The sequence below is a fragment of the Oikopleura dioica genome, chromosome 2 (assembly GCF_907165135.1).
Source record: "Oikopleura dioica chromosome 2, OKI2018_I68_1.0, whole genome shotgun sequence".
Lineage (NCBI taxonomy): Eukaryota > Metazoa > Chordata > Appendicularia > Copelata > Oikopleuridae > Oikopleura > Oikopleura dioica.
The window spans coordinates 11682181-11706443 of NC_137292.1; the positions used below are offsets into that span (position 1 = coordinate 11682181).

At 41.9% G+C, this 24263-nt stretch overlaps 6 protein-coding genes across 10 annotated transcripts; 2 read left to right on the plus strand and 4 right to left on the minus strand.

The window, feature by feature from the left end:
* Positions 1–18: 18 nt before the first annotated feature.
* On the minus strand, positions 19–1455 carry LOC145696150 (ubiquitin-conjugating enzyme E2 R2-like). The gene is made up of 4 exons (XM_081773143.1): positions 1218–1455; positions 958–1163; positions 783–911; positions 19–684 (listed from the first exon to the last, which is right to left on the minus strand). The coding sequence occupies exons 1-4, from the start codon at positions 1421–1423 to the stop codon at positions 545–547; spliced, it is 681 nt and encodes a 226-aa protein (XP_081629269.1). The 5' UTR covers positions 1424–1455; the 3' UTR covers positions 19–544.
* On the minus strand, positions 1448–7471 carry LOC145696139 (lon protease homolog, mitochondrial-like). 2 transcript variants are annotated; one of them, XM_081773128.1, is made up of 10 exons: positions 4403–4619; positions 4141–4359; positions 3346–4098; positions 3214–3304; positions 3047–3170; positions 2668–3002; positions 2385–2626; positions 2268–2341; positions 1764–2144; positions 1448–1723 (listed from the first exon to the last, which is right to left on the minus strand). In XM_081773128.1, exons 1-10 carry the CDS (start codon positions 4596–4598, stop codon positions 1529–1531), a joined length of 2610 nt encoding a protein of 869 aa, XP_081629254.1. In that variant the 5' UTR covers positions 4599–4619; the 3' UTR covers positions 1448–1528. The 2 variants fall into 2 exon arrangements, 1 of the variants encoding a protein (XP_081629254.1); XR_014133791.1 differs by lacking the exons at positions 1448–1723; positions 1764–2144; positions 2268–2341; ... (3 more) ...; positions 3214–3304; positions 3346–4098 and adding exons at positions 5062–5201; positions 5246–5431; positions 5471–5576; ... (3 more) ...; positions 6787–7100; positions 7147–7471 and having other exon boundaries at positions 4218–4359; positions 4403–5016.
* Positions 7472–7556: 85 nt separating this feature from the next.
* Positions 7557–10396, minus strand: LOC145696147 (AP-3 complex subunit sigma-1-like). Of its 4 annotated transcripts, none has more exons than XR_014133793.1 (6): positions 9326–9430; positions 8768–8941; positions 8608–8725; positions 8504–8565; positions 8219–8417; positions 7575–7703 (listed from the first exon to the last, which is right to left on the minus strand). XR_014133793.1 is itself a non-coding variant. In XM_081773140.1 (5 exons), exons 1-5 carry the CDS (start codon positions 9422–9424, stop codon positions 7584–7586), a joined length of 573 nt encoding a protein of 190 aa, XP_081629266.1. In that variant the 5' UTR covers positions 9425–9430; the 3' UTR covers positions 7557–7583. The 4 variants fall into 4 exon arrangements, 2 of the variants coding, with proteins under 2 accessions (XP_081629266.1, XP_081629267.1); XR_014133792.1 differs by lacking the exons at positions 7575–7703; positions 8219–8417; positions 8504–8565; positions 8608–8725 and adding exons at positions 9799–9892; positions 9939–10036; positions 10080–10219; positions 10258–10396 and having other exon boundaries at positions 8801–8941; positions 9326–9758; XM_081773140.1 differs by lacking the exon at positions 8219–8417 and having other exon boundaries at positions 7557–7703.
* LOC145696145 (very-long-chain 3-oxoacyl-CoA reductase-like) lies at positions 10390–15924 on the minus strand. Its single transcript, XM_081773138.1, has 6 exons — positions 15810–15924; positions 15666–15765; positions 15467–15624; positions 15207–15426; positions 14912–15165; positions 10390–10684 (listed from the first exon to the last, which is right to left on the minus strand). The coding sequence occupies exons 1-6, from the start codon at positions 15870–15872 to the stop codon at positions 10547–10549; spliced, it is 933 nt and encodes a 310-aa protein (XP_081629264.1). The 5' UTR covers positions 15873–15924; the 3' UTR covers positions 10390–10546.
* LOC145696146 (uncharacterized) lies at positions 11046–11816 on the plus strand. Its single transcript, XM_081773139.1, has 2 exons — positions 11046–11367; positions 11409–11816. The coding sequence occupies exons 1-2, from the start codon at positions 11080–11082 to the stop codon at positions 11799–11801; spliced, it is 681 nt and encodes a 226-aa protein (XP_081629265.1). The 5' UTR covers positions 11046–11079; the 3' UTR covers positions 11802–11816.
* LOC145696141 (uncharacterized) lies at positions 11854–14181 on the plus strand. Its single transcript, XM_081773131.1, has 5 exons — positions 11854–12998; positions 13040–13313; positions 13355–13461; positions 13501–14000; positions 14042–14181. Exons 1-4 carry the CDS (start codon positions 11979–11981, stop codon positions 13645–13647), a joined length of 1548 nt encoding a protein of 515 aa, XP_081629257.1. The 5' UTR covers positions 11854–11978; the 3' UTR covers positions 13648–14000; positions 14042–14181.
* Positions 15925–24263: the final 8339 nt, after the last annotated feature.

The window sequence follows — 24263 nt, forward strand, 5'->3', positions numbered from 1 at the left end:
TGTTTTATTCTTGTTGAATTAATGTAGCACTCTTGTTTTTATTCATATTGTAGGTAGAGAATTGAAAAGGTCTGAGGAGGTGAATTTGAGAAGTTTTATAATTTAACGAGAAGCGATCGGAGTGCCAAAATTTGAGTTTTGAAGAGTTGTCCAGTTTATTATCGGAAAATGTTAAATATTGAACCGAAAAGGAAATGAAATAATAAATAAATGTATTAACAATGAAAATCGCTTGCCCGGTATACTTGGACAAAAAGCCTGAATATTTACAGAAGTTGTATATTCACTTAAAATCTCTGGTTCATGTTGTAACGAAAAGGTTTGACCGAAATTCAAGCTGAAATTAAGAATATACCAGAAGGTAGGGAAATAATTAGGAAGCTTTGTTAATACAATTTCTTGATAGATATTAACTTGAACGCGCTATTAGAATTGGTGAGAATAAGCCTCGAAAAAATACGCCGTTGATTTCATTAGAGGGGATATCTTTTCGAGGAGCTCGAGTATGAATTTGAATTAGGATCAGAAAAAGGAGCACTTTGCGTCAATCGTCCTCGTAGTCTTCACTATCCATGTCGTCATCATCATCATCATCGTCATACCAAAAGTTTTCGGATTCGATTTCTTCGACGGTCTCTTTCTCTGGCGCCCATTTTATGCAGTACTCATCTAGTGTCGTTGGAACTAAAAATATGTTATTTAACGGAAAGAAACGTTCAAATGTATAACTTTAAATAATATAACTTGATACAAATATCAATACTTATTCAACTCATGGTTACTTTTTACGCCATCTCTTTTGGCATCTTCTTGTGACTTCTTGACCTGCGCAACGATGATAGTCTTGTACTCGTCCTCTGCGCCCCCGGATTCTTTCCATTTTCGATACATCACAGAAGCGTCAACATTAGCTGAAGAAGTAGATTTTCAGAAAAGAGAGGATACCGATGATTCTACCTGGACTATAAGTATTTGGCTCATTCAGTAAAGATATCACGGACAGTAGAACTGTTCGGACATTTTGCGTTGGGTTCCATCGCTCGGAAGGGAGCTCGCCGGATTGAGGATCGTCGACTGGAGGGTGTAAAATTGAGATACAGACGTCGCCATTCTCGTATATGTTTGGATGCCACATTTCCGTTCGAAAACGAAACGTTGGTGGGCTAAACTTGAGTTGATATGGGTCGCAAACAACAAGGAGTACTTCAAAACTTTACCTGTAAGGATAGTCTTTGGGGAAAGTCATTTCTGCCTTGAAATATCCACCTTCGTAGAGCGTCTTTGGAGGCCCAAAGATCACGACTTTCCATTCGTACATGTTGTGATCCGATTTTAAGGATATACTAAACCCCTCGACTGGCTCTTTTGTGAGCTTCGTCAGCTCTGTCGAGAGAACCTTCGCCGACGATGCAGCTGAACTCATCGACACTAAATTAAAAGGTTTCAGTTTTCCTTCTTTCCGTGTTGCTGTAATTGAGATATTATCAGGATTATTTCAGTGCTGGTCAGTGAGTAACGATGTTTTCAATTAGAAATCAGTTGGCTTGAAAAGCTGCTCTTGGATTTCGCGATATTCTTTGACGAAGACAATTTCGATTTCTTCCTTGATGACGTCGTCGAGCTTGTTGTACTCGTTCAAACAGTCAACGGGCAGGAAGACCTTCTTGATTTCAGCTCGTTTGGCAGCGAGAATCTTTTCTTTGATTCCTCCGACAGCAAGAACCTAGATAATTATTTGCGAGATTAATTATAGAAAAACGAGCCTTTTTATTTAACGAGATTTCTCCAGTCATCGCGACATCCTGAATTGGAACTCCAGTGGCAAGAGACAACAGAGCTGAAACAATCGTCACGCCGGCGCTTGGGCCATCCTTTGGCGTGGCGCCTTCTGGGAAGTGAAGATGCAAGTTGTTGTTTTTGAAAAAGTCGGCGTGCTTTGTGCCGGCAAGGATGTTCTTTGCGACAGTATAAGCAATCGACGTAGACTCTTTCATGACGTCTTTGATGTTCCCGGTCACCTTGAGAGTGCCTTTTCCGTCACTTGATTCAACGATGGCAGTTTCGACGTAGAGAGCCGATCCGCCCATGGATGTCCAAGCCAGACCACAAACAGTACCAGCTGGTGGGTCATCATACATGCGATCCTAAAAATCATCTTTGAAAATCACAAAAATCTGGTAGCTTTTGCAAAAGAAAGGTTGAAGGTGTGAGATACTCAAAAACATTCTAGAGCAATCATCACATGATTTATTTTTCAGAATACGAACCTTGGTAAAGACAGCAGGTCCAACGAAGTCTTTCAAGTTGTCCACTGTTACTTCCACTTTCTCTCCATTTACGACTGAAGATTGATTTCATTTCATTACTACTACTTTAATTTTCACCTTTTCGCGAGGCCTTTCTGAAGATCTTCTCGATGTGTTTTCGCAAGTTTCGGACACCAGACTCCCGACAATGCTTGTCAATAAGATACACTAGCGCCTCTCGGCTGAACGAAATGTCTTCCTCCGTGATTCCTGTTTCTTCGTGCGACTTTGGGATTAAATATTTCTTTGCGATTTCGACCTTTTCATCGGTGATGTAGCCCGCGACTTCGATCATTTCCATTCGATCACGGAGCGGCCCACTTAAAATTTTATTAGAAAACGATGCTTAGCCGGCTAATACCTGATTGTGCTAATATCATTCGCCGTGCAGATAAACAACGCCTTAGACAAGTCGATTGGAACATCCAAATAATGATCGAGGAATCCAACATTCTGCTCCGGATCGAGCAACTCCAAAAGAGCGGAGCTAGGATCGCCTTGATATCCACGGCCGAGTTTGTCGATCTCATCAATAAGAATCAACGGGTTTTCTGACTGAGTCTTTTTCAAACATTGCACGAGTTTTCCAGGCATTGCACCGACATAAGTTCTTCTATGTCCTTTTATTTCAGCTACATCTGACATTCCACCGACAGAAAATCGGTAGTATTTGCGACCCAGTGAGCGAGCGATAGACTAATGACTATGATTACGTCTTTAATTCTTAGAGGAAACCCTACCTTGGCGATAGAGGTTTTACCGGTACCAGGAGGACCATGAAAACAGAGAATTTTACCCTGGACACTTCCTCTTAGTTGTGATGTGCAGATAAACTCCAGTATTCTATCTTTTACATCCTTCATTCTGAGAAAAAGTTAATAATGTATGAAATAAAAATGAGTAGTACCCGTAATGATCTTCATCAAGAATAGTTTGAGCGGCATTTTGATCCAAAGTGTCCTCAGTTTCTGTTCCCCATGGCAATACAGTAAGCCAATCTTTAATTGCTAGTTATTCGTATATTACAAAGATTAATAACCTAGATAATTCCTTGCTACTTGGAACTCAGAGGCTGCTGGTTCCAAAAACTCGAGTCGTCCGAGTTCATTATCAATCACCGTCTTCACAGCTTCTGGAATCACCTTATCCTTGATAGCATCTCGGAACTTTTGAATGACGGTTTCTTTATCGTCTTTTTCCATTCCTAACTGCTTCTTAATGACCTTGAGCTGTTCGCGGAGCATGTGATCTTCGTGCGCTTTTCGAACTTTTTCCTCGACTTTCTTTCCGATGTCCTGTTGTATTCGTGAAAGCTGCAGCTCCTTTTTAATTTGCTCGAGGGAGAGCGCAAGTCTGACTTCAATATTTTTCTCCGTCAAGATCGCCATCTTCTCTGCTGTATCGCCACTGGACAAGGCGCCTCCGAAATCGGCCAAAAACGCGGCATCATCGACAACCCGCACTCCCTGGCTCAAAATTTGATGAACAGCTTCTCGGTAAAGTTGATTAATTTGAATTAAATCACGGCAACTTTGAATGATTTCCGCGCTCAGTGCTTTTGTCTGCTCGTTGATGATTAGATTTTCTTTCACATTCGAAACGTCACCCCAGAAAATGCGATTGTTGTTGTTTTCGATTTTCATATTACGTTCGGCATTGGCGCCGTCGAGGGTTAGTCTTCGAATGCCGCTGATTAGAAGGCGAAGGGACGATTTCATTTCGACACATTCTTCGATCTGGACCAAAGTGCCAGTAGTGTACAATTCGGAAACAGAAGATGCCACGTTATCATCTTAATTCGGAGCTTAAAGATGAAAAACAATCATAGAATTACCGATAGTGTCGTCTTGTCTAACAAAAATGCCGGCATATGGAAACTTGAGGCCGATATTCTTTAAAATAAGTTTTTGCAACACTGGATCGTTAACTTCTATGATTCGCTTAAACTTGGGGAAGATGGGATTCGACGTTGCGACGATGATAGGAACTGTAGGAATGTTGGTTGGAATCACGGGACCCATATCAGGCAGAGCATCATTGTTTTGCTCATTTTCTTATGAAAAACATAGCATTGAAAGACGAAAGAAATAAATTACCGATAAGAAGCCTCTCAATGACCTTTCGATGAGACATTTCATAAGCAAACAACGAAGGCGCCCGTTTTAAATCAATTATATATTTCTTTTCTAGCGCAGTAAGCTCCGCAGAAATTGCAGCTCCGCGGCGCATGCATGTTCTTGAGAGAAACAGATTCCTCTGGAAGCCTCGAATCAAATCCCTCCGTCCGAACATCTGAAGATATTCACAGTCAGTTTCGAACGATTTTTATTGTTATCTGTATGTGCGGGATTGAAGAAAGAGTGACAAGTAAATGATTTGTGAAAAAATAGAGCATAAGTGGAAATACAGTTTGTTTTTTAAGACAGAGTATATTTTTAAAATGACTGAAGAAAGATATCATTTTTATTGAGTAGGCTCAGGCTCTTGTACTGGATTTTCGACGGGCGCGGATTCATTTTTCTCGTTGGTTGCTGGGGAGTCAAAGTATGAGCGGACTCTTCGGGTTGAGTTTTCTTCTCTTTCCCTTTCATTACTTTCTTCTGTTTCGTCTTTGCCCGTGAAAACTTCTTCACAAAAGTCAATGTCCGGGAGGTCATCTCGCCAGAACTTGTTCTCTAAGTGTTGAAGAGAAGATGTCGAAGTAGTCATACTATTGCAATTAATTAGGAAGATCACAAATGGACTATTTTCTAACCTTCTCTGGGGAAAGAAGAAGTCAACGATTTCCGCCATGGAGCTATAATTTGTCTTGAATATCTTTTGGAGCGAAGGATCAGAGTTTTTGACGACGCCTTTTTTACTGATTGTGAATATCCTCTTTTTTGGGATTTCAACCTTAAATGAAATGTAATAATCTTTTCGTAAGAGATGTAATCTACGTGTAGATAGGAAGTCTCATCTGTCATTTTGTTCCCGAAGCCGGCGTAGAACGGCGTCGGGTAAAACTCAGGGAATAAGTTTCTGATTCCAGTGAGGCAATCGATTTTGAACTCTTCTGGATTACGAGTCCATACTTCGCGCAGCAAGGCCGAAACCAGTGATGAAGGATTTAACAAAACAGGCCCCTAGGATCATTAAATTGCTGAATTAATGATTGGTCTTACCTTTGGTAGATATTTTCCGTCTTTTTCTGACCAATTGATATAGGTCTTTGTCATGTGACTTTGGCTGATGGCCCGCGAGCTTACATACATGAATTTGTAGTTATTTCTGAAAGTCATTTTGAAAATATGCGACATAATTATTCTGGATACCTGGCAATGTTCTGGTACAATTGGTGGATCCCGGCGTGCGAGTACTCGACGTGAATAATGTTTGAGACTTGGCCTACCACATCACTTTTGGTTATTGTTCCGTCAATATCAGAAACTGGGAGAGACAGATAAGAAAATTATAAATATAATTTCCAATTGGAAACTTGAATTACCAATAATTTTGTCAGTATGGTGCCATAAGTAAATGCTCGCTTCCGCATACCCAAGGCCTTGCATTTTTGAGCAGACCTAGAATCAAAATTGTATAAATCTGACATAATGAAGAGCTTACAATAAACTCCACTTTGTTTCTTCCAGGTTTGAGATTTAATTTGACCAAATCTTCGTGCTCTAATGTCAGTGTTTTTCCTTTGAATCTGTCGAATGTATTCGGCTTCGTTGGTGATGTACTATTCTCCTCATTTAACGAGTCATCTAACGAGTTATTTTCATTATTGTTTGCTATCGAAGATCTGCTGTTCTGCTTGCTTTTGCCGAAGCCGAAGAACCATGGGCGTCTCGCTGGAGTTTTTAGTTTCTGTATTGTTTCTTGGTCCAAATCACTTTCGAAGAAGATTCTGGCCACGAGAATGGATGCCACTGTAAGGAAATTCATGTATCGATCGTTTTCGCGAATGACGAGTCTGGGATTCTCGATGATGCTTCTTGGATCTTTCGAGTAGGTCTCCCAGCTAACTCGGTAGCGATCGAACTGCTCCGCTGTTATTTTGTCTTCTGGGACTCCCGGGCCTCCGCAAAGAGAAATTTGAACGCCGCAGCCGAAGAAGGGCTCCGTCTCTGTATTACTATCTTCGTCATCTTCCTCTTCATCGTCCGTGGAATCGATCATCGAATCAGCATCATAGCCAGATGGTTGCTCGATATTCTCGCTTGGTCCAGAGGATGGCTCAGGCACGCTACTAATTACCGGGTCGCTGTTTGATGTGCGTACTTCGAACTCTCTTGACGTCGCGCTTTTGTACGAGTGCTCAGACTTATTGCTTGTCGATGAGATGGACTCTTCCACTGGCAACTGGCCCCACTTCCAAACTTTAACGTGGCTTGGTGTCGGAGGAGGTCGCAGGGCGGATGAACCGAACTCGATTTCTGGGTCGGATAAATATCCCTGAATCAGATAAACATGTGGCGTAGAAATAATTATTTACCTGTATATTTGGGCGACTTGTACATTCGATCTCGGAATCAGACAACGCTGATGCCGGATCAAAAACAGGTTCCGAGTTGCTATTTTTCCTCCTTCTAGCGTGATGGTGGTGGAATCCCTTTTTAGGCGTTTCTGGTGGTGAAATTATGCCATCTTCATCGATGTTTACAAAAAATGCGTCGCCTCCACGTCCGAGCTTCATCGTCACTTCCGTTCTTTCGCCATTGACATTGATGTTGACGGTCCGACCGGCAGGCCGGGTCGAAGTCGCGAAGCCAATTTGGACATGGAACGGAGAAGCGCGAAGGGTACCATCTATTGGTTATTTATTAGTCTTATTGAGCCAAAATTGAGATGTTACCTGGCTGTTCAATACAGACAATGTCGATGGCCGAACTCAGCGGACTGAAGTTCGTGAAAAAGTCGAGAATGCCCATCTGGCTAACTTCTCTTGCGGCCGCCCGACGGCAACCCGATTTTCACCACTTATTCTTGAAAAAACGAAAGTAGACAATTGCGTTTTTGATTTTTGGGCACGAGACGTCTGTTATTGCACGAAGTGAGTAATAGTAAAAATAGTTGTTTGAATAGAGCTAAAGTAGAAATACAAAATGATGATAATCTGCGTAGATAGGAGGGAATGAAGATTGAATCATCAACAGTCGATGATTTAAAATTGACCTCTGACCTTTTTATGTGGCTCAGATGAAAATATTTTGCAACGTTGCATCAGCTTTCTCAAAAACAAGTCATTACCCAAGGGCACTCAGAATCATAATTTGAGCCTTTCCTTAAGTTTCATCTTCTGAGCGAGGGGAGCTTCGGCAGCTCGATATTCTTGAGTTCATTTTTCAAATTTGGCAGTTCGATACTCTTCAGCGCGCCGGCCACCATTGACGGTGTTTTGGAGAAGCCGATCTGCATCTAGGGTCGGCACCGACCACCATTTTCCCAGGTCGGGTTGGTCGGTCTCCCAAAAATTTGGCGAAATCCGTGGTCGTTTTGGTTGGTCGGGTCGCCTTACTTTTTGGTCGGTTTTTGGTCGGTCGGTGGTCGGTTTTTGGTCGGGTCGGGTCGGTTTTTATCCAAAAGAAATAATGATCCGCTGTTAGTTTTCATTTAAATTATACTCGATGAGTGAAGAAAATGAATAGGTTTCCGACCAAAACCGACCAACCCGACCGTCAACCGGTCAATATCCGACCAAAACCGACCAAAAACCGACCAAAAACCGACCATCGACCGACCATACCCGACCACCGACCAAACAAAGAATAAAAATCACAGGTTGGGTTGGTCGATACCCAAATCAGGTCGGGTTTTGGTCGGTGGTCGGTGCCGACCCTAGATCTGCATCATTAATCATTTATTTTTGAAGACATGGAAGAGAACAACAAGTTACGACGTGCTGTTACCGATGAGCAAATACATACAGTACAAACAGTTGGATAAATGCGTAAATGAAGAATTGGAATCGAACGGCGTCAATTAAACAGGCATTACATAAATAGCACCAGATTTTCACAAGCTCTAGAATCCAGAAAGGAGCTAGTGCAGAAATCCAAACTTAGGCATTTTTATACTCGAGCGGCCTCTTGCAAGCGAGTCCTTGAGACCAGGCAGAATACTCGTCTACAAACATGACAATTGGACGGACAACGGATAAATGATTTTGAAATTGTATAACTGATGGTTACACAACATGCGACTTTTCATACCTCCTGTTTACAGATTTTCTCCTGCTCGTGATATCTGCTCACGATTTCGTGAAGACTTGTTTCTACAAGGATTGAATACACAATCGACTGTACAACGAGGTTACCTAAGACCATTCCGCCCATAATCATTTCGTTCAAAATAAAATGCACTTTGTCCATGTGAAAGATCAAATCCAACTCACAAACATTTTCGAAACATCTGTCCAGAACTTCCACGAGAACCTGCAATTGAAAGAAAGACCCAAAAGCGTCAGTGATTCGTACCTGTATCAAATCCAAAATACCAAGCTCAGATTCGGACGAGTCAACGCAAAAGATGAAATACAAGGTTGCGTAGTGTCGGTAAATCAAGCGGTAATCAGATCCGCCGACTAATTTGCCGCCCTCGAGAAAGCTGCACACACCTTCTTCTCTACGCGAAACCAAGTTGAAAATTTCCTAAAGAAATAATACAGAAACTGCGGGATTAATTTATTTGATGGTAAATGCGTTAAAAGAACTACCTACAGAAGAAAAGGATTCATCTTATAATTTTATAATCTTTATAATAATAGATCCTTCTGAGGGATCCTTTTTAGTTGTGTGGCGATCTTATTTCCCAATTTCTGTTTTATGCAATTATTCATCAAAAGAGGGCGGGCAAGGGACGTCGCAGCGGGATGTGATCGACTAACAGGTTCGAACCAACCCATCAAGGCTTGCGTCCCTTCGTCTCCTACCTAAATGCTCTTGGGGCTCTAGATGAGATCACCACAATGGTACGAACGCTTCATATAAAATTTCGATCAAACTTATAAATACACGTAGTACACGTATTGTTACCTCAATAATCGATTGTTGATCTTGCTCGCTGTAATGCTGATAGAACTTCGTAACTCTTGGCTTGCCTTGGTTGTTGAATATAAGAACAGCTTTGATCATTCTAAAAATTCTATCGTGAAATAGTTCAGTATTATTTAGTATAGATTTCAATTTGTCATTTTCAGTATCCAGCAGACTGCAACTCAGCCACCTTGGCCGATTCCTCCAACAAAGCATTCTGCTTTTTCACATTTTCTTTCATCTTTTCTTTCATTTGTTTCAATTGATCCATAATGGACAGTTTCGTCGGCACAGCTTCGCTCGCTTCTTTTACTCTTTCCTGGAACGCCTTTACTTCTTCCTCCACCATTTTCTTTCCTCGCTTGTTGCAGGTATTTCTACAGTCGTTTTGCGTCAGTCGATTGGGATTCAGAGCTCGTCTGTTTGTTTCCGCCTTGGAAAATGTTAATATTTGAATAAAAAAGTGTAAATACAATTATATCCTCGGTAAATAACTCCGGCTGCGTTGGTAAGCTATCCATGAGCATATCAAGAGTCGCCGCGGTTCCTCCCTTTTCCTTTTTCTCGCTGAAATTCAGCTTTGACTATCGATAGTAAAAAGATGATCACTTACACATAATTTTTCATATCCTGCTCGACTTGTTTAGAAATATTCAACCGCTGAATAAGAAACTCTCGTCTGGCTTGCCTTCTTTGCTTTTTCGTCACATTCTAAAGAGTAAAATAGAAACAAAATCAAGGAGCATCAAGGTACCTTTCCATCTCCATCCCGACCAAGCCGGGAAGTCGAGCTTCGAGAACTCATTCTTGAAGACGCCATTGACATTCGATCATCCTCCAAGGTCTCCCCAGAGAAAGGATTCTCCGTCAATAGAGGAAGCTTTGGCGGCGGGACTAAGCAATTAAAAAAACGAGGATAAATATCTCCTTACTTTTGAAGACGAGTCCAAGCTCTTTGAGATCTTCATCGTCGCTAGAATCGGCCTTTTTCGCCGCGTGATGGTATTTGGTCCGCTCTTTCTTTACTTTTGGCATTCTAGGAATAAAAATATAAATCAGGGAGGTAATTAAATAAATAATTTATTGAACAGTTCATTGATAGTCTTTGTGAAAACTGGATAGAATTGCGAAATTGTGTTCCTGTGAAAATAAATGAAGAAGTGATGATTTTGAAAGATTTTCTTAATTCCTTTTTGAATTGAATATAATAGCAGCTTGATTTTAGTTCGTTTTCATCTTTCGGTAGGCTCGTTTGCGCACTTTTTCGTGCATTGAAAATAAAAGCTTGTTTTGAAGAAAGGCTGGAATGTTGGTGACAAAAGCGTGCTGCAAATCGTGGAAGAAGTACCCGCATGTGCTCTAGAATTCTCTTTGAAGGCGTTGTCAATAGCAGGGTGGCTATTTTGGACTTGGGGGTTAGTTGGAATTGGATTGGATCCAATCCAATAAGGTTTGGATGGAATTTGGATGGCCAGGGTATCGGATTTTATTGGGTAAAATTGGGTAATTGGGGGAAATTGGGGATTGGCGACATTGGAAAATTGGATCTTCTTGGGGAATTGGCAGTTGTTGGCAAGATTTGATCCGAGAAAAAATTGCGAAAAAATGCTCGACCAATCAGGTTTGTTCTCAACCTACACTCATCACGCGCAGTCTACCTTTCTCAGACGGATAAATACTGATCATTAGAGAGTTTTACTGCGATTTAAATGGCATTTTCTTTTCTTTTACTAGTCAACCTTTTTTCAGAAGGGATGAGTCCACCTGCCAAGCGTTCCAAGAGATGCATTTATGTGGCGAGTGACGAAAAAGACAAGGATAAACGAAAAGAAGAGGTTGATAGAAAGAAAGCGGAAATTACTGCTGATGAAAAAAGTGAGCAACCGACTGGTGAATGGAAGAAATGGACCCCTACAAAACTACAAGACAAGATTCGAGAGCTCAACCTTGAATTTGAAGAGTACTATTTCGAGGGATTTCCGACTTGCTACTTGCGCTGCGCAAGAATAGATGGAGCTAAGTGCAAAAAATGCAGAGGAGAGGTAAAATTTGCATTTTGTAAAAATTCTTAAAAAACCTTAAGCCATTCCATACATACGATCAAAATACAGATGTCTATAAAAAGACTCTCGAACCGATTGTGGATCGCCACGCGCAAGCACCAGATGAGCAGAGAGTACTCGCGCTTCTGAATAACACCAAGGACCACAGAGTTGATGTCCAGAAGAAAGTTCTGCAAGTCATGCGCGATACCGGAACAAGCTTCCGGTTTTGGTCACATGACTCTGTCAAGGCCCTGATGCGCTGCCTTCTCAAAAATGTATCCTTTAGCCAGATGCTCATCAATCAACTTTGCCTTTCGAAGGATGCCATCAAAATATACATGAAAGAAGAGGCAAAGAAAATTCGGGAGCGCCTTCAACAGATTCTTCCGGAAATGGCAAAAAAGGGCCGCCTGTCAATTTCTCTAGGATAAGGATTTCAAAGTTTCTTTAAAAATTTTTGAATAATTTGTCTTATTAACAATTTAATATCCTTTAAAGACCACAAATACGTGAAAACTAAAGAAAATACGCTCTGGAAGATACTCGGGGTTGAGGTCAATATTCGCTGCAAAAACGGATTTTGGAACTGTTTGATCGGTTATGTTCCGATGCCGGACTCAACTGCGGATCACACCATAGAAAAACTGAAGCAGATATTTGAAGAATACAACCTTACCGATGCGATAGAGAAAAACTTGGTCTGCATTGTGAGCGATCAGGCAGCAGAGTCCGTGCCCGAGCATTTTACGATCAACCGTAGCATTTGCGGAAGTCATTCAATGTGTTGCAACCTTAAGAGAGCGTGCGAACAAAATCTCAGACCAGGTGGACCGAAGGATAAGAAGTACGAATCACTTGAAAAATTCATCGACAAGTGTGAAGCTACAGTATCGGCGAGTGATCTTCCGGCTGGTGTCGGATACAAGTCAATCAATGCGTTTTTGATTTCTCAAGAAGTGACTAATCGCTTGCTTATAAAAGAGTTTTATAATGCAAAAATAAAAGCGAGTACTGAAATTCTTGAAGACGATCAAGTCAAACGACTTGTTGAAGAAAAGACGGATGCATTCCTCAACAGAAAGGAGAAAGGGAAGGCCATCGATCGAATTTCCGGCTCCACGCGCTTCCGGAAATTAATCTATGGAGTTCAGCGTCTCCTTTTGAGCGAAGATAGCCTAAACAACCTCTTTTCTATCAACCACCCTCAACGCCATCTTCTCGCTGAGTGTCCAGTCCCAGATCTGCAGTTTGCGCGATCGATCAACCCTCTTCTTATCGAAATTCATCGCAGTATCAATATTCTCGAGTCTGACTCGCTTGCCTGCGGATCAGCGTACTACAAGCAAATCGAACGAATAATGATTGAGTGCGTCAATCGAATCACAATCAGTCGGACCGAGGAATCCAGATTTGCGAAGGCTGTGCTCATCAGTGTGGTGGAACAGGTTACAAAAAAGCGGATTGATATGAATGGAAACGATGTCCCATGTCAAGTACCCCTTCGTTTTACCAACAAAGACTTGGCAAGCATTTACCTGGCACCCGACTCTACATCGATAGCGATGAATTTTCATCCAGTCGTCGCCAAAATGAAAGATTCCCGAGTCCCCTTCATCTCCAAAATAATGGTATGTATTTATCTTCATGCCAAAAAAATTAAATAATTCAGAAAGTACTCGTCGACGGAACCAAGGATTGGCTCGAAAAAGCGAAGAACTGGATCACAGAGGTTGATCGAACAATGGAAGACGACGAGCTGACAGATGAACAGTTGTTACAGCTCCTTGAAGCTGGCGTTAATAATGTTCAATGTGACAGCCAAAATAACGCTGTTGGCCCACTTAGTCACCGCCGCGGACTAGGAAAGCCAAAAGAAATCCGTTCCAAGATCGAAGAAGAGATTGCTCAGTACGACGAAGTAAATGATACTGATATAGAAGCGCGTAAGTAATTTTCATCATTAATCTACTTAATTTGAAATTAGACAAGAAGTATTGCGCAATGAAGAAGGTTGCGGAAGATGATATTGTTGGAGAGTTCTGGCGGCGATACGCTGAAACCTTGCCAAGATTGAGCAGAATCGGATTAATGGTTCGGTTTTTTTGAGTTTAAAAATAAAGCATTTCTTAGCTTCATCACTCTTCCGTCTCAAGTTCAAGCCTGGAGCGAGCCTTCAGTTTCACGACATTGATGCGATCTATTCGACGCCATAAACTTGCTGCCAGCACAATCCTAGACATTGCCCTTGGATCTACAGAAATAAACTTTGAAGAATAAGTATTGTTTGTTTGATTTTTTTTGAATTTGCTAGCTGGAAAATATTGGAAATCCAATGGAATCGGGGCATATTGGGAATTGGGAAAAGTTGGAATTTTGGAAGAACTTGGAATTGGATTTTAGTTGGGAATTGGGCGAAAATTGGATTGGATTGGATTTTGGATGGATAGACCCGGTTAGAAATTTTTTGGATGGAATTTGGATGGATAGACCCCTATTTTTTGTCCAAAATAGCCACTCTGGACTTGGCAAGCATTTACCTGGCACCCGACTCTACATCGATAGCGATGAATTTTCATCCAGTCGTCGCCAAAATGAAAGATTCCCGAGTCCCCTTCATCTCCAAAATAATGGTATGTATTTATCTTCATGCCAAAAAAATTAAATAATTCAGAAAGTACTCGTCGACGGAACCAAGGATTGGCTCGAAAAAGCGAAGAACTGGATCACAGAGGTTGATCGAACAATGGAAGACGACGAGCTGACAGATGAACAGTTGTTACAGCTCCTTGAAGCTGGCGTTAATAATGTTCAATGTGACAGCCAAAATAACGCTGTTGGCCCACTTAGTCACCGCCGCGGACTAGGAAAGCCAAAAGAAATCCGTTCCAAGATCGAAGAAGAGATTGCTCAGTACGACGAAGTAAATGATACTGATATAGAAGCGCGTAAGTAATTTTCATCATTAATCTACTTAATTTGAAATTAGACAAGAAGTATTGCGCAATGAAGAAGGTTGCGGAAGATGATATTGTTGGAGAGTTCTGGCGGCGATACGCTGAAACCTTGCCAAGATTGAGCAGAATCGGATTAATGGTTCGGTTTTTTTGAGTTTAAAAATAAAGCATTTCTTAGCTTCATCACTCTTCCGTCTCAAGTTCAAGCCTGGAGCGAGCCTTCAGTTTCACGACATTGATGCGATCTATTCGACGCCATAAACTTGCTGCCAGCACAATCCTAGACATTGCCCTTGGATCTACAGAAATAAACTTTGAAGAATAAGTATTGTTTGTTTGATTTTTTTTGAATTTGCTAGCTGGAAAATATTGGAAATCCAATGGAATCGGGGCATATTGGGAATTGGGAAAAGTTGGAATTTTGGAAGAACTTGGAATTGGATTTTAGTTGGGAATTGGGCGAAAATTGGATTGGATTGGATTTTGGATGGATAGACCCGGTTAGAAATTTTTTGGATGGAATTTGGATGGATAGACCCCTATTTTTTGTCCAAAATAGCCACTCTGGTCAATAGGTGGGTTTTTACCTCGAGTCGGGTGGCGGAAGCAAGGGCGCTTTGGACGAATTTCTTTGGAGAGGGCTGAAGAAGGCCTGCTCTGACTTTGGACATTTTGGAAGACACGAGGTGAGGAGAAATGAGCTGGACTTGAATTCCGTGATCTTCGTATTCATATCGAAGGCACTTGGTAAAATGGTGAACGTAAGCTTTCGTGGAAGCGTAGAGCGAGAGCAATGGGCAAACCAAATCGCCAGTTCCAGAGCCAATGTTGATCACAAGTCCTAAAACAAAATTAACTGGCTGTAAAGAGCTTCATTTGTACCTGTTTTTCGCTCGGACATGGGACCAATAACGGCGGCAGTTGCCTGGACCATCGATGCGCAATTGACGTTGACTAATTGATCCAATTTCTCCGCCGAATTCGGAATCATATGAAAGAATTCCGGAAAGTCGTAGCTCACCCCCGCGTTGTTCACCAATACGCCGATTTGCTTTTCTCTCGCGAGTTCTTTCAGTTTATCGGCAGCTTTTGCCGTCTCGTCCTTTAATTTTTACAAATTTTTCACGAGTTTATCTCTTTACTTGTTTAGATAAATCAGCGCGAACGAGCACTACTTTCGCGGAAGTTGCTTCAGTAATTTCTTTCTCCATGTTTTCAAGCTTCATTTGATTTCGTCCGACGATGATGATATTTTGACCTGCTTTCGCAAGCTGACGAGCGTATTCGGCCCCAATACCATCTAAAAATGCGCTCTATCGAACATCTCTTCTGAAAACAAACCTGTTCCGCCAGTAATAACCGTCCAATCTCCAAACTTTCCGAAATCAACCGGCTTTGAGAGACCAAAAACCCACAATCTCGACAAAACCCACGAAGCTATCTGAAAACTCAATCAAAAACAGCACTAAAACCCTTAATTCCAACCTTCAATGCGAAGAAACCCAGCGCTAGATATCCAACTTTCTCTATGCAGTCACACTCCACCATTCTAAAAATACAGCACAACTCAAATTTCGCTCAGAAAATCAATTTTTTCAACAATTTATTGGGAAAAGAGGGCTTCTCTCTGGGGACAAGGCGAAAAAATTGATGCGAGTCGCAGCGCGCTCTGATTGGCTACGTGCCTGGAAATCCTGAAGATCCTTGGTAGCCAGAAAGAACTGGAATTTTCTGCCTTTTTATTTATATTCGATATCTATAAAACAGTATCATTATTTTAGTTTTATTCAGCGCGAAAAACTTCGTCTTCGTAAATGAACGATTTCATCGTCAAACATAATTGTTCTCTTCGTTGTTCGCTTCCTTCCCGTTTCTCGAGAATATGGAGTCGCCCTCGGGCCTTTTCTAGTGCTTTCTCTTTGTGTGACGAATCTCGACGCCCTCATCTCACTTGAAAAAAATGACATAAATTTCACAGAAGAGTTTACCTGAAATCATCCTCAAAAATGTCTCCAACGGAATCGGCAGTTGCTCTGTAAGTGGGAAGCCTCGCGTCTGAAGCTCTCCTGTTGGACATTCGTGACAGGCGTTTATCGGAAACTCTGCCAGTAATTCTTCCTGTTACTCTAGCCCCGATACTAAAGAAAAATTTTAGCACCTCTTTGCAGTCTTCCTTGATTTCGAACCTGAAAACGGAACTTCTCCGTGTTTTACGACCTCCAGAAGAAGAGGCGGAATTTGTGTGTGTTCTTTTGTAGCTTTTTCCTCGAGAAAAATTATCCTTTATCAAGAAGAAAGTTTTTCCGCCAAGAATCTCACGAGCCTTGACTGCTTTTGCGAAACCTTTTCCAGTGATTTCTCGTTCTCGGATGGTGAAGCGGGCTTTTTCGTTGGAAAAGAGTCCAGTTTGGCTTTTTGCTTTTGCAAGGATATCCGCTAGAATTCCCATGTTAAGAATTACTAAAACGAAGAACTACCGATGGCCTGGGTAAGATGAATTTGATCCGGTACCCCGTAAGTCTCGCAGTTCTCCACAATTTTCACATTTTCCCCGAAAAGACACCACTTTGGCATGATTTTGCCAACAACCGCAGATGTGACCGGTCCAGTGTGAAGTCCGATTCTCATTTGGAATCGATCATTGGGTAAATGAGGAATTTCGAAGTCGCAAATGTAGCGGTTTCGAATTGACAGCGCGAATTGGGCGATTTCCGAGGCATGAAACTCGTATTCCGCGGGACATCCTGAGACAGCAAAGTAAGCGTCGCCAATAGTTTCGATTTTTTGGCAGTTGAATTCAGCAATCGTCTCATCGAAGAGTTTGAAGAGTTTCCCGATCATTTGCATCACCTGAGTTGGCGTGCTTCTTTTTCCTGAATATTCATTTAAAAAATTCTTTAGAAGGGAAAATACCAAGAGAAGTAAAGCCGCAAATGTCAGAGAAATAGAGAGAAACATTTTCATGATGTCTAGCAAAAGTATTGGTAGAGTCTCCGTACTTCATGTTTTCAACTATTTGAGCTGGCAACAGTCTTTGGTTTGGCTTTATCAAGTAAAATATTCTCGAAGAAAATATATTTAAAGCCGATCATAAAGTTTATATCGTCAGCTCTTTGACGCTCTCTTTCATATTCAACCTTTTTAGCAGCTATTTGCCGTTCCAGGTCGCGAGAATAGTACTCAAGAGTATCAAGCATAATTTCAACAACATCTCTTTTGACAACAAGCCCCCTGGTATTCAAATCTGAAAGGGCGGAAGCAGCAGATTGGTACCGCAACGACGGATCTGCGTGGAGACACCTCTCAAGACTAAATTAAGATAATTATTATGAATGACAGTTTATGATATCGAAAATGTTTTAAAGTACCTATCTCTTTGAAATCGTGTCAATTCAACTCCGGAAAAATTTTGTTTCACTAGAACAAGTTCATTTGTCAACATCTTTGCCACTTTCTCTTCGATGGTTATAATTTCTGCTGTGAATGCCGGTCCCTGAGCAAAAATCAACTCCTGAAGAATGATTCCAAAGCTGTACATATCCTCCTCCGGGTACTTCGATCTTGGGAGATTTGATAGACCTTGACGATAATTCCAAAAAGAGAAATCATTTCTAATAAGCACTTCTGGCGCTATCCAGAGCAGTTTTTCTTCTTCCAGATCATGATAGTGGCAATTCTCCGCACAAAGCCCTTGCCTTCGTATCCACCGGTCACAGGTAGCCAAGTCGAAGTCCCCGATTCGAATGTGAAATCTACTGTCGATCATGCAATTTCGAGAGGTAAGGTTGCCGATAATTTTAACAGGGCTCTGATGGATGTAGTTTATTCCTAAAAGAATCTCTCGCACAAAGTTGATCTTTGTTTCGATTGTTAGATTGAGACTTCTGTTAAGATAAAGAATGTCGTATAAGGACCCTTTGCGTAGTTTTTATGAAGTTTTCGCACGAGCGCTATTTTGCAATATAAAAACTGTTCCTTTGTTGTAGTAGTCCCAAACGCGCAAAGCAGAGCCCGGAAGAGAATCTTTGACGACGCCGTGAAATTTTGCTACATTTGGATGGTCCAATTTTATCTTTTAAATGAGTTCTTTTATATTTAATTTTCGCTTAGTTGAGAATATAGAAAACTCTAACAATTCTCGAGCGAGACTAATTGAAGCTTCATTGTACGGCATATTTATATCAACTTGCTTAATTGCTACTAGCTTCGCCAGATCACTTTTATTCTCCGGCTTCAGAATAGCCCATTGGTAGTACTTCCTCTTCGGAAGGTGCACTTGGTCGAAGACGTTCATCGAGTCGGCCATCTCTTCACTAGAAGAAAGCTTCTTCGACAGCTGTTTGATAGACTTCGGGTCCAAAATTCCACCTGCTCTTCGAACATTTCGTCCGCCACGATGATTAATTTCCGCCCTTACTGGGTTGAAAATAAAACGATTTCTGTCTAACTCGATTTTTCTTTTCTTTGAAAGTCAAATAAGGATCATCGTTTTTTTATCTTCTGAAAATATGGCGCGGTATGTTAAACGATTATGCAAAACGTATTCGAAAATTCTCTGATCCCCTGCCCAAATCGACTAACTGCGGAAAGAACGACGCAAGAAAAAAGTATGAAGCATACTGCAAAGTCTATCATATCTCCTTTTTCTGGTCATGTTGAGCGAGACTTCTTTTGAATGAATTTTTTTTATTTTACGGCGAGATGCAAATAAAGTGCTTGAAGTGCGTATGTCAAAGGAAATCATCAAGCTTTGTTCAAAATGGTACAGTTGACAAGTCATACTGTATTTTCTTATCTCACGAAAGGTGATTTTAAGAGAAAATTCTAGTGCAGTGCAAATGCATAAATGATCATCTGCGTAAATCATTACGGAGTCAATTGCTTTAATTTTTTGAAAGGAATTATGCAGGCTCAATTATCGGAAGATGTGTATAAAAACATGAGCGTTCGGTGCATTTCGAAGCACAAGAGAAGATCGCCAGTGGACGCAAATTCTAGGATCAAGAGTTCTAGAATCTCCCGTCCAATATGGCTGGCGACAATGGAGGGAACTCCAGGAGAGGCTTAAAATAAAGAACCATAAGTTGGTTTTCTCGGAGGAAATAGATTTATAATAGATAAAAGTTTATTGGCCGTTGAAATTAAGTTTTTGAGCTTCATAAAGGAAATACTTGTCGCTGGTTCTGGCGATGTACGCGATCAAGCTCAAGTCAGACACCGAGAACCAGCGTTGTATCAACGATCACGTGGGTCACAACACGAAATCATGGCCCGACATCGACTGTCTCACGGAGCCGGACATGTGCCGTACGAGAGAGACAGAAGTGCCCGAGGAATGCGACATTTTCTGCTGCAACGAACAAGACGTCGATTTCATCTGCCACGCTGTTGCTTATTCGATGAGCAAGGGAATGTGCAGAATGTACGGCTTCAGGATGGAGGATTATGATCAAGTGGCGAAGGAGCGCGGCCTTGTCGCGAAGAATGGAAAAGGAGATGACTGGATGTATTTTTACAGAAAATGGGACAGTCAGCTCCATGACATTATCAATTTAACGATGAAAGAGGAGAGCGAAGACATCAAGACTTTCATGCGGCTCGATTGGATGGATGTCTACAAGGCCGATTGCTACATCGTTGATTTTGAAGGTGAAAACATGGAGGAGAAAAAAGTTATCCCGAACATCATGTCGAGCGAAATTGAATTCAACACGAGAATTCTGCCTTATAATTCTCGGTTGAATATGTCAATTACGGCTGGAAACGACAAAACTAACAGTGCTCCTCACATTGTGGAACTTTTGACCCGCCCTCCTCCGATTGACAACCTGACCATCATCGCCTCAGACGTGGATGTTGATTACTCGTGGAAAACTGTGGAAGGCTCTGAATCATTCACGATCAAAGTCATCGAGCTAGAAACAGGTGCTGAAATTGCAGCATCTCAGGAGACAAAAGACTTCAATTTCAACCACGCTGTCAAGCCAGTTACTGGATATCAAATATTCATCCACTCAAACGCGATCGACTTCTACGGCAATGCAACGGAGGGTACAACTCGCGAAATGACATTCTATTCCGAGTTCCCCAAGATTAAAAAAGTCAGCATCGATGCTGTTGATTGTGACGAAGTGAGATTTTCGTGGGAAGATGTCGGCTACGGCGCAAAATACAAAGTACAAGTCTACGACCTCGACAATGGGCAAAGCGTTTTCCTTGAAGATGTTGATGGAACAAATGCACGAGTCACCGGTCTTGAGAACGCAAGAAAGTACCAAACAATCGTTTACGCTTTTGATGAAAACACGAGAGGTGATCCAGCGGAGATAGTTTTTATCAGTGAACTCTGCAAGGCTGAGGATCTCTTCTCACCGAACCAAGAAGATACTGCTTTCGAACTATCTTGGAACCCAGTAGTACTCGCTCAAAAATACAAGATCAAGATCGAACCCTCTCCTGCCGATGGTCTCACGAGTAGATATGTTCAATCAGCTGCAGCTTACATCGAAGCTCTCACTCCCGGAATTCAATACAAAGTCTCGATCACTGCGATCATGAAACGAACCGACAAAGTTGAAATTATCTCAAAAGAGGCGCTTCTTTTCCAATATACAAAACTTCTTGCTCCAGAAGATCTCTGCATCCCAAATAAGAACCTTCATAATTCAAGTGCTACGCTCACGTGGACGATTATGGAAGGCGCTGATCTTTACTACCTGGCCCTCGCTACCTGTCGACCCGTGAACAACTTTCTCATTCGCCCCGGATTCTACCGCTCTAAGGGGCAAAACTGCCCCAGATGGCGATCAGAAGGGGTGAAAAAATGCGAAATAAAATCGGACTGGGACCAAGGATCAAAATATCTGATGCAGAATATTTCCAAAAATGCGGTAGACAAGCACGAGCAAATTTTTCAGCTGACGGCGGATAGCAAAATGACACTAGACGGACTTGAGCCAGGAACAATCTACATGTTCTGGCTTGGAGGAGTCAACAAACAAACTTATTCGGAAAGAGCGGAAATGACCTTTATCACTCGATTGAAGACAACTGAACTGGCTGAGTTCTTCGATGTAACGCATGATTCTGTGAAGGTAAAATGGAAACTGGTTAACAAAGCGGACAGATACTCAATCATCGTCACCCACGATATTGCAAGACGAAAGCGAGTCCAGCGATTGACGACCAAATCCGACTCAACGGACATAATTGATCTTCATCCAAACTCTCCGTATCTCATAGAAGTCATTGCCGAGAACAAAATCTCTTTTTCGTGGCCGTTTCCACTAAAAATGCGAACAAAACTGGCGCCGACAAAGATTCTCTCTCCTTTCAAACCACCACGAGGAGATGAAACCGGTGACGATTATTTTGACATTCAATGGACACCAGTAGAAGGCGCTGAAAGCTACGAAATCGAAATAACTGATGACCTGGATCATGATAGAAAGCGCCGAGAAGGAGATCATAGTTCTGATCGACCACCTTTCCATCTGACTCACCGAGTCCGACCAAAGAATCTCGAAGAGCATCAGTTCTTTGCTGCGGGCATGAATCATAATACTGAGCATGAAATAAAGATCACAGCTCACAATCGTTTCACGGATGGATCAGTTACGACCGAGCGCTTCTTCACTCGGCCGCACACTCCCGAAAACTTCCGAACTGTCGAAGTCTACGATGATCTTGTCAGAGTTGCGTGGGACGCCTGCGAGGGAATTTGGGATTATGACATCAATGTCTACGATGACAATAATCACGTGGCGAAGGTCGTTCTTCATAACAAAACTGAACATGAATTTAAAGAGTTGATTCCCAACCATCATTATATTTTCGTCATCCGTGCTTATGGGCACGTCGTTTCTCATCCGGCAACGATCAAGATCTTCACAAAGATCCAAGGAGTCGATTATTTAACGATGACAGAAGTTTACGATGATACAATGAAATTGGATTGGAAAGAAGCGAATGGAGCGAGCCATTATCTTGTGTATTTCAGCCATCAAGAAGACCCCGAAGAACGCGTTGAACGAACAGAAACAAGTGACGTGACTCTGACGGATCTGACACCAAATTCGATTTACACCATCAAAGTCGTCGGTATGAATGCAAATACAGAGGGAATGCCAATGTTCACGACTGTTATTACAAAACTTGGATATATCAAGAAACTGCGTCAGGACATACCGGCGTCGACGGATAAAACAATAATGATGCGCTGGCTTCAAGTTCCCAATGCGGATCATTTCATCCTGAAAGTCACAAGCAAACGGACAAACAAGCGTATCCAAGTGCACAAGATTCCTGCAAAGGACTCTTCTCTTCTCATTCGCGATCTTCGACCGGCAACTATCTATGTGATCGAGATTCAGGCGTTTTCTGATATTTCTGACTCCTATCCTACGGATTTCAGCCCGCAAACTAAAATCACGCCAATCAAGGGATTCTCTGTTGATTTCACCTCAGACATCCTTCTTCGATTGATCTGGAATTCATTCACTGATAACACCTATCACATCGCAGGAGACGGAAGATACTGGAAAATTGACACGAATGACTTCCAATGGATCCCCGACTTGGTCGCCGATACAAATTACAACTTCACAATTTGGGCAACCAAGGACATCTACTACTCTGACAACACGACTCTCACTGCTCTGACGCACATGTCCGCACCGACTGTAAATGTCGACTCACGGACTCATACAGTGATCAAAATCAGCTGGACACAAGTACCTCGTGCAGACCAATATCGTATTCAATACGTCGACACGCCGACATTCAAAAAAATCGTCGATTCTGGCCGCGAGAAGACTTTCCGAATGCGCTATCTTCTCTCTGAAGATCAAAATATCAGAGTTCGAAATCTCGATCCGTACACTGAATATCTTTTCTTTGTCCGAGCAGAACGGGGTCAGCAAATTGGTGAGAATGGAACTGTCACTGATTACACCAGACTTTCACCAACTCAAGCGATTGAAATCAAGTCAAGAACAGATAAGACCTCCCAGTTGAGTTGGGCCTCTGTTAACGGAGCAAAAGGGTACACGATTAAATACCAAGCCCAAGAGCCCGTTCAAAATGAAGAACTTTCAATTTATGTCGAGCAGACTAAAGAAAAGCTGGTCAATTTGCTCCCTGGATCGACCTACAAACTCGTCATCATTGCTGAAGCGCCAGAAACAAGTGGCCAGCCGGCAAACGATGAGTTCGACACCTTCCTTGAAGCTCCTGAGCAAGTCACTACAAAGATCTATGACACTTACACTAAAACAATCTGCTGGAACCCAGTTTTTATGGCTGAAGGATACACGATGAATTACGCATCGATTGAGCCAGAAGACAAAGTTTCTCGGGCAAAGGACTTTACCGATTTTGTAGAAGGAAGTGAGACCTGTGGATACATCGACGACCTTCTTCCGGGTTTAAAATATCAAATATCAATTTGGGGCTGGAATCAGCGATATGACGGAATGAAATCAAAATACAAGTCGGCGACATTGTTGGAAGCGCCGGAAGACTTTGAAGTGAATTTCTACAACAACACTCAAATTGAAGTGGTTTTTGCGCCCGTGACTCGTGCTCTTCGATACGAGCTGGCTCATGCAAAGATTAATTCTTCCGATTGGGTCATCGACGGAGAAACATCAGACCTCAAATTCCCCATCAACTCTCTGACTCCATTCACCGAATACGACATAAAAATCAACCCGATCAACAAAGTCACTCGAGGTTACGAATCGAAACTGGCTCACTGGAGCAAGCTTAATCCAATTTCCAACTTCCAGCGAATAAAACTGACTCCTAACCAAGTCACATTGAAATGGGATCCAGTCGAACACGCAGTAAAATACAGGGTTTTCTATGTCTCCGAAGTTTCTAATTTGACCCTCCAAGAAACTGATTATGCTGGAATCATCATCACTGGGCTTGAAGAAA

What these genes read in the sequence shown, in the direction of transcription:
- LOC145696150 (XM_081773143.1), bottom strand. Translation starts at nt 1,423, where the DNA reads ATGAGTTCAGCTGCATCGTCGGCGAAGGTTCTCTCGACAGAGCTGACG. An exon ending in CCCAAAGACTATCCTTACAG is followed by an intron (nt 1,164 to 1,217) that starts GTAAAGTTTTGA and finishes ACTCAAGTTTAG; the next exon opens with CCCACCAACGTTTCGTTTTC. An exon ending in GCCAAATACTTATAGTCCAG is followed by an intron (nt 912 to 957) that starts GTAGAATCATCG and finishes CTACTTCTTCAG; the next exon opens with CTAATGTTGACGCTTCTGTG.
- LOC145696139 (XM_081773128.1), bottom strand. Translation starts at nt 4,598, where the DNA reads ATGTTCGGACGGAGGGATTTGATTCGAGGCTTCCAGAGGAATCTGTTT. An exon ending in AGTAGCAAGGAATTATCTAG is followed by an intron (nt 3,305 to 3,345) that starts GTTATTAATCTT and finishes TAGCAATTAAAG; the next exon opens with ATTGGCTTACTGTATTGCCA. An exon ending in AATGATATTAGCACAATCAG is followed by an intron (nt 2,627 to 2,667) that starts GTATTAGCCGGC and finishes TAAAATTTTAAG; the next exon opens with TGGGCCGCTCCGTGATCGAA.
- LOC145696147 (XM_081773140.1), bottom strand. Translation starts at nt 9,424, where the DNA reads ATGATCAAAGCTGTTCTTATATTCAACAACCAAGGCAAGCCAAGAGTT. An exon ending in ATCAACAATCGATTATTGAG is followed by an intron (nt 8,942 to 9,325) that starts GTAACAATACGT and finishes TTATTTCTTTAG; the next exon opens with GAAATTTTCAACTTGGTTTC. An exon ending in AGAAAATCTGTAAACAGGAG is followed by an intron (nt 7,704 to 8,503) that starts GTATGAAAAGTC and finishes CCCTAGATGCAG; the next exon opens with ATCGGCTTCTCCAAAACACC.
- LOC145696146 (XM_081773139.1), top strand. Translation starts at nt 11,080, where the DNA reads ATGAGTCCACCTGCCAAGCGTTCCAAGAGATGCATTTATGTGGCGAGT. An exon ending in GCAAAAAATGCAGAGGAGAG is followed by an intron (nt 11,368 to 11,408) that starts GTAAAATTTGCA and finishes AAAAACCTTAAG; the next exon opens with CCATTCCATACATACGATCA.
- LOC145696141 (XM_081773131.1), top strand. Translation starts at nt 11,979, where the DNA reads ATGCCGGACTCAACTGCGGATCACACCATAGAAAAACTGAAGCAGATA. An exon ending in CCTTCATCTCCAAAATAATG is followed by an intron (nt 12,999 to 13,039) that starts GTATGTATTTAT and finishes TAAATAATTCAG; the next exon opens with AAAGTACTCGTCGACGGAAC. An exon ending in TGATACTGATATAGAAGCGC is followed by an intron (nt 13,314 to 13,354) that starts GTAAGTAATTTT and finishes ATTTGAAATTAG; the next exon opens with ACAAGAAGTATTGCGCAATG.
- LOC145696145 (XM_081773138.1), bottom strand. Translation starts at nt 15,872, where the DNA reads ATGGTGGAGTGTGACTGCATAGAGAAAGTTGGATATCTAGCGCTGGGT. An exon ending in GCGCTGATTTATCTAAACAA is followed by an intron (nt 15,427 to 15,466) that starts GTAAAGAGATAA and finishes TAAAAATTAAAG; the next exon opens with GACGAGACGGCAAAAGCTGC. An exon ending in CATGTCCGAGCGAAAAACAG is followed by an intron (nt 15,166 to 15,206) that starts GTACAAATGAAG and finishes ATTTTGTTTTAG; the next exon opens with GACTTGTGATCAACATTGGC.